Consider the following 12,221-nt stretch of genomic DNA (forward strand, 5'->3'; position numbering starts at 1 on the left):
AATACAATCCTTTCGTTTTGTTTTCCATACTCTTACTCTCCCTCATCTTACATGGGGTGGTCACTCACGCCACGTGAGCTGGGAAATGGAGGTGGGGCATTCCAAAGAATCTCCTCCTGTTGCCTTTCTTTTCTTTCTTTTTAAAAGGCTATTTATTTGGCTGACCAGGTCTTGGTCGTGTCACATGAGATCTCCAGTCTTCATTGAGGTGCATGGGATCTTTAGTTGCAGCATGAGAACTCTTGGCTGAAGCATGTGGGACCTGGGGGAGCCCTTTCTTCCTACTCAGTACATGGCCCTGCCAACAGCCAATTTTTAAACCAGGAGCCTTAGAACATTAAAACTCCAATTTCACACTCGGTCTTCACATTCAGTCTCTTAAATGTACTTTGTCAATGTAAAATAATCAACGCTCTCTCTTCCCACTGAAATGATCTTAGTTTCAGCCCCTGCAACTTTGCTGGACTAGGAACCTCTCCTGTTGGGTCCTGGGACAACCTTCTGACTCACAAGCCCCAGACTAGCACAGGAGGAAAGAATATTAACCTTGTTCTCTGGCTTGCTCATGATCCACAAGCTCTGGAAAATTACCAAGTGGTACCAAAGGGGTTTCCCTGGTGGCACAGTGGGTAGTGCACCTGCCAATGCTGGAGACACCAGTTTACTCCCTGGTCCGGGAAGATCCCACGTACCATGGAGCAACTAAGCCCGTGTCCTGCAACTACTGTGGTCTGTGGAGCACAAGAGAAGCCACCACAATGAGAAGCCATGGCATCCCAATAAAGACCCAGCACAGCCAAAAATAAATAAATGCATTTTTTAAAAAAGTTTCTATTACACTCACTTAAAACAAAACCTGATCAGTACTCACTGAGGCAACACAAGTACTAAGACTGGAATGATACAGAGATGATTAGCATGGCCCCTGAGTAAGGACTACAGGCATATTTATGAAATATTCTATATTAAAAAAGGAAAACTTGATCAGAACTTGAGACTAAGCTTTATACCTCCAATTAGTGTGCGTGTTGTTACACTTCACTGCAGAAATATAGTTGGTTTAACTACAGAAAGCTGGAGCTGGATGAAAATTCCCAAGATTGCATCAACAGTCACGTTTTATCCAATCATGTCTTTGAATGCATTACTGTCTCAGGCCCTATAAAAGGGAGGAGCTTTGGGAGGGCAGACCAGATGAGCCCAGTTCAGAGAGCAAGTCACAAGGTGAAGAGCCCTCAGCTGTCAGCCCAGGATCACCCAGCTTGAGGTTCAGTCTTCTGGAGGAGGTGAGTTTCCTGGACAAAGGGAAAACTTTAAACTTTGTACTCGAGCCAAAGCTCAGTGCATTCATATGTGGGGAAAATTCACAGGTACCGGCTTTTCCAGGCTTTCAGGTACAGGCACTCAGTCGTGTACAGCTCTTTGTGACCCCATGGACTGTAGCCAGGTTCTCCTGACCATGGGATTCTCCAGGCAAGAATACTGGAGTGGGTTGCCATTTCCTCCTCCAGGGGATCTTCCTCACCCAGGGATGGAACCTGCATTGCCTGTAGTTCCTGCGTTGGCCAGCAGATTCTTTACCACTGAGCCACACGGGAAGCCCTTTTTCCAAGCTTAGAGCTTTTTTTTTTTTTTTTTTTTGACAACTTCTCTGGCCCCAGAGGGTTTGATGTTATGAACTCTGTTTAAAGACCTAGCCTGACTGAAGGCACTTCTTTCTTCCTTGTCTTCCCTTCCCCGCTCGGGCACGCTTTGTTGCATGCAGGATCTTACTTCCTGGAGCAGGGATTGATCCTGTGTCCCCTTCATTGCAAGGCAGATTCTTAACTGGATCGCCAGAGAAGTCCCAGATTCCAAGGTCTTAACCTCAATGCCCCGCAGTGTCCCTGTGGGGTTGAGTGCATGTCTGCAAGTGTGACCAGATGGTCCGTGCGTGCCTGAGGTTGTCATGAAAGAACTTGTGGGGAGGCCCAGATGGAGAAACCATGGGATCTACATAAAAATAATAAAAGGCCAGTGTACTTGGATATGGAGGACCATCCAGAGCACCTAAGATGTGGGTCAGATGCATGTGGGGCCCTTGGAAGTAAAAGCATGGAGTCCTAACCACTGAACTTTCTGGGAATTCCCCATTTGAAACTAATATAATGTCATATATCAATTATACATGCTCCAGCTAGGCCCTGTGCTGCTGGGAAGGACTTGAGATTTTTCCCTGGGGGAAAAGAATGCTAAAACGGGGTGTCCTTAGAAGTTTAGCATTATATAGGGCCACCTGCCAGTATGTAATACATGCATTAAGAAAAGGAAAGTATGTATTAAATTTTCTCCTATGGGGTCCTTCTGGATTTATCTTTGCTTTTTTATTGATAAGATCAAGGCAGTTGATCTGATCAGACTGCTTGATGGGGTTAACACCAAATGTGAAATGTCATCAACTAACTGAAACCAGGGCTTCCCAGGTGGCATTAGTGGCAAAGAATCTGCCTGCCAGTGCAGGAGATGTAAGAGACTTGATCCCTGGGTGGGGAAGATGCCCTGGAGGAGAAAATGGCAACCCTTTCCATTATTCTCACCTGGAAAATCCCATGGACAGAGGAGCCTATCGGGCTACAATCTATGGGGTCAAAAAAGGTTGGACACAAAACGGCTTAGCGTGCAGGTATGCAACAGAAAACAATTTGTCTTCTGTGCGCCTGTCATACTCCCACCAAGCCCTTTGGTTTTATGGTATAAAATTGAAAAAAAATATATCTATATATGAATCCTTGAATTACTAACCATATAGAAAATTGAAAAGGACACAAAAATAGGCAAATTATATACAAGGTGGACTTAATCATTTTTTAGTGAGGTATAATTGATATATGACATTATATTAGTTTCAAATGGGGAATTCCCTGGAAGTTCAGTGGTTAGGACTCCATGCTTTTACTTCCAAGGGCCCCGCAGTGAAAAAAAAAAAAAAAACAAGCAAAACATCAAACAAACTTTCAGATGTACAATATAATGATTTGATATTTATAATATTGTGAAATAATCACTAAAATCAGTTCAGTTCAGTTGCTCAGCCGTGTCCTACTCTGCAACCTGTAGACTATAGGACGCCAGACTTCTCTGTCCATCACCAACTCCAAGAGTTTGCTCAAACTCATGTCCATCAAGTCAGTGATGCCATCCAACCATCTCATCCTCTGTCATCCCCTTCTCCTCCTGCCTTCAACATTTCCCAGCATCAGGGTCTTTTCAATAAGTCAGTTCACATCAAGTGGCCAAAGTATTGAAGCTTCAGCTTCACCATCAGTCCTTCCAATGAATATTCAGAATTGATTTCCTTTAGGATTGGTTGGATCTCCTTGCAGTCCAAGGGACTCTCCAAGAGTCTTCTCCAACACCACAGTTCAAAAGCATCAATTATTTGACGCTCAGCTTTCTTTATGGTCCAACTCTCAAATCCATATGTGGCTACTGGAAAAACCATAGCCTTGACTAGATGGACCTTTATTGGCAAAGTAATGTCTCTGTTTTTTAATATGCTGTCTAGGTTGGTCATAGCTTTTCTTCCAAGGGGCAAGCATCTTTTAATTTCATGACTTCTTAAATAAAAAGCTTATTTTCATGGCTAATTAAAATCACTAAAATAAGTCATTAATATCATCACCATATATAGTTGTGAAAATTTTTCTTATGATGAGAATATTTAAGATTTACTTTCGAAAATTAAAAATATTTACTTTCTTAGCAACTTTCAAATATGTAATTCTGTATTATTAACTATAGTGCCATCTGTACTTGCTTCCACACACCAGTGGGAAAGGGCAGGGATTAGAAACACAGATAAACCACAATAAAGTTGTGACTTTGATAAACACTGTGAAGCAGAGACAAATGTTGTTCACAAGGAAGAGTAACTTTGGAGGGAAAAACAAAACAGGAAATGTGATGAGGGAAATTTTTCTAAGTGATGTAGCTGGGGTAGCCAGACAGATGTCTGTGCCTGATGAAGTTTTTGGCACAGAGAAATCAAGTGTATGGATTCCATCCTACTGCTTTTATTTGGTTCACTTTTCTCTATTTTTTCTAATATTTTACTTTCCTACAGTAATTAAAAGAACATACTTTATACAGTTCAGTTCAGTTCAGTTGCTCAGTCGTGTCCGACTCTTTGAGACCCCATGAATTGCAGCACGCCAGGCCTCCCCGTCCATCACCAACTCCCGGAGTTCACTCAGACTCACGTCCATCGAGTCCGTGATGCCATCCAGCCATCTCATCCTCGGTCGTCCCCTTCTCTCTCCCGCCCCCAACCCCTCCCAGCATCAGAGTCTTTTCCAATGAGTCAACTCTTCGCATGAGGTGGCCAAAGTACTGGAGTTTCAGCTTTAGCATCATTCCTTCCAAAGAAATCCCAGGGCTGATCTCTTTCAGAATGGACTGGTTGGATCTCCTTGCAGTCCAACGGACTCTCAAAAGAGTCTTCTCCAACACCACAGTTCAAAAGCATCAATTATTCGGCGCTCAGCTTTCTTCACAGTCCAACTCTCATATCCATACATGACGATAGGAATAACCATAGCCTTGACTAGACAGACTTTAGTCGGCACAGATCATTGCCTTTTTTAACTGGTGGCTTCCCTGGTAGCTCAGACAGTAAAGAATCTGCATACAATGCAGGAGACCAGTTTCAATCCTCCAGGAAGATCCCCTGGACAGGGAAATGGCTACCCACTCTAGTGTTCTTGCCTGGAGAATTCCATGGACAGAGGAGCCTGACTAGTTATAGTCCATGGGGTTGCAAAGTTAGATAGGACTGAGCAACTAACACTTTAATTATATTGAGCTGGTCTTAGGTCTTCCATAAATCAAGTGACTGAATATATGTCACTCTGTATTGGGACACTATTCTGTTATGTTGCTCTATTTTCTATTTTTGTGGCACTATGACACCATCTTAATTATTATAATTTCAATAGCATTTTACTATCTGATTTTGTAAATCCTCCAAGCTTATTTTTTAATATTTATTTTTATTTATTGTTTGTTTGTTTGGCTGCACTGGGTCTTATTTGCAGCATGTGGGATCTAAGTTTCCTGACCAGGGATTGAACCCAGGCCCCCTACATTGGGAGCTCAGAGTCTTGGCCACTGGACCACCAGGGAAATCTCCCTCCAAACTTATTCTTCAGAAATACCTTATTTTTCGGCCTTTCGCTACATGTCATTTAGAATTGCTCTGTCAATTTTCTCTCTCTCTCAGACACACACATCTTCTGAATTTTCCTTGAAAATGCGTTGACTACACAATCCATCCAGAGAGAACTTCCATTTCCAATAATATCGAGCCTTTCAATTCATAAACATGGCTTTTCTCTTCATACATTTATTCTCTTGTAGATAACTTGCATATCTTACATTAGATTTGTTCGTAGTTATTTCATGTTGGAAATTATGATAAAGTTATTACTTTAATTTTGTTTCTCTTATAAAAATTGCTTTTGGAATATTGACCTTGTAAAAGGCATCTTGTTAAATTCATCTAGTCTAATATTTGTAGATATTTAGGGGTTTTTCCCAAACAAAATCCGGCCATCTATAAATAATAGTTGATACATTTTCTTTTCTACATTTTAAAATTTTGAAACTGTTTTCGGCCATGCCATGCAGCATATTCGATCTTAGCTCTCTGACCAGGGATGGAGTCCATGTCCCTGGAGTGAAAGCACAGAGTCCTAACCAGTGGACCACCAGGGAAGTCCTTGATACATTTTCTGATCTTTTTTAACCGGCTGGGTACCAGTCACATGTTGTATAGAGTTGACAGTGGACTTCCATCTCTCAATCCCAAGAATCAAACTTTTAAGAACAATTTTTGTTGTACTTGACTTCCATCTCTCAATCCCAAGAATCAAACTTTTAAGAACAATTTTTGTTGTACTTTTAAGAGTAATTTTTGTTGCAGTTCTTTTGTAATTATTTTATCACAGTGAAAGTTTCCTTCTATTCCTAGCTTAGCAAGAGTCTTTCTTAGGATTGAGTACTGACTTTCATTAAACATGTTCAGTGTATCTGCTTATGTGGTAGTATGTTCTTTCAGTTCTATTAATGTGAGAAATTATGTGGCTTTTTGAAATTTAACTCAAAATGCATGCAGAACATAGAATTCATCTACACATAATATGCTTTCTTTACACATGACTTGGTTTCATTTGCAGATATTTAGTTGAGGATTTGTACATCTATACTCATATGAATTACTAGACAGTAGTCGTCCTTACTTTAATGCATTTGTAATGTTTCATGATCAGGAAGGTTCATTAATTAAAATAGGAATGTCTCCTCTTTCCCTATGCTCTGTGAGAATTTGTGTAGTATTAGTTATTACTTTAAGTTTCTCAAAATTTACCTATGAAGTTATCTGAGCCTGAAATGTATGCTCTCTCTTTCTTTTTAAATTATACTGGTGATATATATATTTAGATACAAATCTCCTGTTTCTATTGTATGATCTTTAAGCATCCAACACTATCAGCGTATGCAGCATTTATGCAACATTTGATTGTTACCTAAATAGTGAGATAAGAAAATAAGAAATAAGAAAACTTATAAAATATTATTTACAAATGTCTTGATGTTGTTTTAAAGCAGATCTCCAGAAACAAAAGACGTCAAGAACTAAATCCTTGCAGTTGAATCTATAAGAAACATTGCCAAGAATGGATTTAGGTTTCAGAGCATCATTTCAGCGTGAACCATTCAAAGATGACCCAAAGTCAGCAAATACAGACTTTATCCCTAGTCGAGGACCCACTCTGCAAACAGGAGAGGATATCTCTAAGTTGCAGAACACTCAGCCTGGCTTATTGCAAAATGGCAATAACTCACGTGCGAGGCAGGAACTGCAAAGACTCTATAAGTCATTTCATTTATGGCTGCAGCCAGAAAAACACAGCAAGGATGAAATTATTTTTCAACTTGCCCTGGAACAATTTATGATCAATAAGCACTACAGTGAAAAGTCTACTTTGAAAGAGAAATGGGAAGCTAGCGGTGGAGACCTGGAGAAATTCGCAGAAGACCTGCACGATGACTGCATAAAGCTACCTGACTTGGTAAGTAGAGCATTCTGACCTCTGAGAAAAGAAAAGAGTAAGGAATAAACAATACATTCAGGTGTTGATGCCTGGAAGAAGAGAAAGAAGGCTTACAGTAGACCAAGTTATTAGTCAGATCACTCTTCCTCACCCAGACAATATTTACTGTCCCAAGTAAGCAAGAATCAACATTTTATGTGTTTATTCAGTGAGGCATATAGGAACGGACATAGTAATTAGCGTAATTGATTTTCATAGGTGAAGTGCTAAGAGGACCCCGCTGAGAAAATGTCAATTGCGCAGAAACCTTAGGATTAGAAATGCCTTGACAAGATCTGGTTCTTCCCTCAGAAAGCCTTGTTGCTGCTCACTCAGTTGTGTCCGACTCTTTGTGACCCCATGTGTTGCAGCACGCCAGGCTTCCCTCCCTCCACTATCTCCTGGAATTTGCTCAAATCCATGTCCATTGAGTCGGTGATACCATCCAACCATCTCATCCTCTGTCACCCCCTTTTCCTTTTGCCCTCAATCTTCTCCAGCATCAAGGTCTTTCCTAATGAGTTAGTTCTTCGCATCAAGTGGCCAAAGTACTGGAGTTTCAGCTTCAGCTTTAATCCTTCCAATGAATATTCAGGGTTGATTTCCTTTAGGATTGACTAATTTGATCTCCTTTCTCCTTAAAGTCCAAGGGACTCGCAGTATTCGTCTTTTTTCATCATGGAAGACACACTAAAAAAGAAATTACCATGAAATTTGATACAAGCAGAAATAAGGGCAGGACAAAGAGGTATGGGAGCCCACAGTACAAAGATATTGAGAAAGCCTGACTGAGGTGGGTTTTCCAAAACTGGTTTTATCACACAATAGATCCATGTGTGAATAATCATGCCTTTTTTTTTTTTTTTAAATAGGTCCGTGTCCGCATGCAGGGGCAGGAAGCCCTCTTTTCAGAAAATATGCCCTTAAAAGAAATCATCTTTCATCTAACCAATCAGTTGTCAACAGGAGGGGTGAACATGGGAACTCCATCCTGGACTGTGCAAGATACGTCCCTGGAAACAGGACAAAGTGAGTGGGCAGAGCCCAGGTCCCAGAGGGGTGGCCCATGTGGGCTCTTTCTTGGGTGTAACTTCACTGAGTCACTTTTTTGCCCCCTACAGGAAATGAAGATAAAGAAAATGGTGGCAATATTTCTGTGAAAACTCATCAAGTAAATGACAGTATTACTAGTCCAAGCAATCAAATACCTTCCCTAATCATTGTCCAAGAAGAGAACCATCCGAGGCTGGAAGAAGGAGGTGTTTCTCTGGAGAATCCACGAAGCTCCAGAAGAGGAGCAGGTCCAGGCCCCTCCAGGCCCCAGGACGGATCCCTGAAAGGACCCTGCTCTCAAGATGTCCTCATGGAAGTGGAACCAGACCAGGTCACCCCTGAGCCTGTTTCTACCCACCAGAGCTCTGAGGGGACTTCTGCACGTGGGGAACACCAGGAAAGATCCCATAGAGCCCCAGAAGTATACAGATGTGAGAGATGTCCCAAGACCTTCAGGCATTCCTCTCGGTTCAGAATTCACCAGAAAAGACACAACAATGAGAGAACATGTATCTGTGCGGAGTGTGGCAAAGGCTTCTTCCAGGCATCCGACCTCCATGTGCATCAGAGGATTCACACGGGAGAGAAGCCCTTTGTGTGCAGCACATGTGAAATGGCCTTCACCCACAAAACCAACCTTCGGGCTCATGAGAGAACCCACACGGGAGAGAAGCCCTATGAGTGTTCCCTCTGCCAGAGACGCTTCCGCCAGTCCTCCACCTACCACCGCCATCTTAGGTTTCACCAGAAAACGACCCTCAAAAGGGCTCCACACTAAATTAAGCTTCCTTGGCTACAGCCCCAATGTAATGCATATAAATATGTATGTGAATATGTACATTTCCACAGTATTTCTCCATTGAGAATATACTTTATAATTTCCTCATGTTATTCTCATTGTCTCACACCACCCGAATGTAAGTTTAAGGAAGACAAGTAGTTTCTCACCTTTTTTCACTAACGTATCCCAGGTGCTTTGAAATAGCTGACAAATTTCAAGCAACCAGTAAATATCTGTTTAGTACATGAATTTATCTTTAATATTAGTGTTATTTTTAAAATAACCCCACATGAGAAGACAATGAGTTCCCATGCCAACACACACCATCATTGAGCTCGTAGTGGTCCACTGAGGCTTTTGCTGCCTGCTACCCTGTTCTCTGTCCACACCCTTTATCTTGTGGGCGTCAGCTTTTCAGCAACTGTGAATCTGGGGAGATCTGGGTCCCGCTGAGGACATCAGATCTTATTGTCCTCCCAGGCCTCGACCTTCCCCTCAAGCTCAATAAAATGGCTTTGTTACCAACCAGGGTTCTTGGCCTCCTTTCTTAATCAACAAAAATTGATCAGAGGCCAGAAAAGAAATTCAGGCAAGGTTTTTTTTGAGGTCCCTGCTGCAGCAGAGGGGAGCGATAACAAACAATAGGTTCACTTGTATTCTTGCTCCCCAAGGTGGGGCTCAGCACCCTACTTTTGCTCCTGACCCTCTGCTTTCCAGTTTCTTCAAAAGTGGCAATTGGGGACTTCTCTGGTGGTTCAGTGGTGGAAAATGAGCCTGCGAATGCAGGAATCACAGGTTGGATTCCTGATACAGGAAGATCCCACATGCTGCAGGGCAACAAAGTCCCCGTGCCGCAAATATTCAGCCTGTACTATAAGCCCTGGAACTGCAACTCCTGAAATGGTGTGCTGAAACTACCAAAGCCTGAATGCTCTAGAGGCTATGCTCCACAGCAGGAGAGGCCATCACAATTAGAAATCCATGCACCACAGCTAGAGAGTGGCCCCCACTCACTGCAACTACAGAAAAAGCCCATGGAGCAATGAAGATTCAGCACAGTCAAATTAGTAAAAAAAATAAGTAAAAAATCCAAATGCAAAAGAATGAAATTGGACCCTCAACCTAACACCAGGTACAAAAATTAACTTGAAATGGATCAAAGACCTAAATGTAAGCGCTTAACTCTAAAACTCTTAAAAGAAAATAAATAAATGTTCATGACCTTGGATAGGTCATGGTATTTTAGATAAGACACCAAAAGCAGAAACAATAATAGAAAAAATAAACTGGACTTCATAAAAAAATTTTTTTAAGTGGCAGTTGGGTTTTTTGGAGTGGAGAGAATTCCCAGCCTGTGCAATCTTGAGTGACTTACCCCAGGTGACACTAAATGTGGTCCATAGCTCAGGACGTTTCTCTGCTCCAAACAGCCTCATCCCTTGAGTGGCTGGCACCTGTCAGGGAGAATCCCTCCCAGTTCCCTGGAGCAAAATGAAAACTCCCTGGAGCAATTTCTGGGAATTTGGGAAGGGGCTGTCCCTGGCCAGGATCAATCTGCCATGGGCACAGAGGTCCTATCTGGGGTGCCGTAAATTGTTACCGAAATCTCAAGTTCGTGTGCCTAGCACAGAGTGAGGCCCATCAATACTAAACATTAGAGTCTGAAAAAGAGAAAGGTTTATTACAGATTCATACAGAGATGGGTGGCTCATGCCCTAAGAACCCCAAAGTTACTAAAAGCTTTCAGCAAGTCCCTTTAAAAGCAAGAAGTGAGGGATGGGCATGGTTGGCTGTTGCAGAATTCTCAGTGTCAGATCCTTTGTTCTTGAGGTCCGGTCACGGTCAGGTAACAATGCTCCTGTAAGTCTCTCCCAAATGGATGTTATTATCTGTGCTGACAAGAAAGGGCAAACTCGCAAGGCACAGCTTTCACCCTCCAAGGCCCCAGTCCTAGCTAAGAGGAGGCAGATCTCAGTTGGCAGCTCCTTCAGGGCCAGGTTTCCGTATCCTGCCCAGCTGTCATCCCTGAGGAAGCCAGGCATCCAACCCAACTGGCCCTCTGTCTCCTCAGGCTGCCCAAAGTGGAAGACCAGGTCTCACAGACCACAACTCACACAGACAGCCACTGCTATTAGGTCACAGAGAAAGGGATGGGGGAGAGGTTCACCGCTGCCTCAAGGCCTGGGCCACGGCTAGTGGAGGGCCTTAGTAAGGGCTCTGATGCTCTCCGGATGTAGACCTCAGTCTGTTCCCTGGGCTCTCCAGCTCACCCACTGGGCCAAGGTGGGTGAGTTGGAGGGCCTCCAGAAGAAGGTCTGAAATCTGCTTCTTACCTCACTCTCTACTTAATGACCACCGCATCATGGACCTTTGACTGAATCATTTCCCCCATGGTCCCTCATTGACAGTTACCTGTCAGCAGGGCCCATTGAGGTGCTGACCAATAGCTGAGCAGGACAACTACCAGGTTGTTCATTGACAGTTAGTTGCTTGTGGGCGGGGCCCACTGAGGCACTGGGCAATGGCTGAGCAAGACCTGTTGCCTAGTAACAGGGTGCAGAGTAATGAAACACAACAGTGGCTACCTGCTAAGGGCTGGGCCCTTCCTGCTCTGTGAGGCTTACCCTACCTGTGCAGGCAAGCATTTATTTTTAGTCCCAAACAGAAGTAGCTGCACTTGATGGAGGCTGAAGTAATTTCTTTCTCAACATTCTGGTGATCTACAGACAAGATTCCCAGAAATCAGCCTTTGGCCTCTTTTAAAAGGAGTTAAGTTCTTCCTCCTAAAGGAGATCAGTCCTGGGTGTTCATTGGAAGGACTGATGCTGAAGCTGAAACTCCAATACTTTGGCCACCTCATGCGAAGAGTTGACTCACTGGAAAAGACCCTGATGCTGGGAGGGATTGAGAGCAGGAAGAGAAGGGGACGACAGAGGATGAGATAGCTGGATGGCATCACCGACTCGATGGACATGAGTTTGAGTGAACTCTGGGAGTTGGTGATGGACAGGGAGGCCTGGTGTGCTGTGATTCATGGGGTCGCAAAGAGTCGGACACAACTGAGCGAATGAACTGAACTGAACTGAAGTTCTTCCTCTGCTCCTGGAAGTTGGCAGCACCACTTCCTATTGTCACCGCTCAGTGGTATCTGACTCTTTGCATCCCCACGGACTGCAGCACACCAGGTTTCCCTGTCCTTCACTGTCTCCCGGAGTTTCTCAAACTCATGCCCTTGTCCCTAGTGGGGCCGGTTTACA

The 12,221-nt window shown here is 43.2% G+C and overlaps 1 protein-coding gene and 1 non-coding gene across 2 annotated transcripts; both read left to right on the plus strand.

The window, feature by feature from the left end:
* Window positions 1-863: 863 nt before the first annotated feature.
* LOC138097288 (U6 spliceosomal RNA) lies at window positions 864-970 on the plus strand. Its single transcript, XR_011146487.1, has one exon. It is a non-coding gene; the product is annotated as a U6 spliceosomal RNA (small nuclear RNA).
* A 5,743-nt stretch (window positions 971-6,713) lies between these two features.
* LOC138096984 (zinc finger and SCAN domain-containing protein 4-like) lies at window positions 6,714-8,961 on the plus strand. The gene is made up of 3 exons (XM_068993200.1): window positions 6,714-7,109; window positions 8,003-8,159; window positions 8,252-8,961. The coding sequence occupies exons 1-3, from the start codon at window positions 6,714-6,716 to the stop codon at window positions 8,959-8,961; spliced, it is 1,263 nt and encodes a 420-aa protein (XP_068849301.1).
* Window positions 8,962-12,221: the final 3,260 nt, after the last annotated feature.

The sequence above is a fragment of the Capricornis sumatraensis genome, chromosome 20 (genome assembly GCF_032405125.1).
Source record: "Capricornis sumatraensis isolate serow.1 chromosome 20, serow.2, whole genome shotgun sequence".
Classification (NCBI taxonomy): domain Eukaryota; kingdom Metazoa; phylum Chordata; class Mammalia; order Artiodactyla; family Bovidae; genus Capricornis; species Capricornis sumatraensis.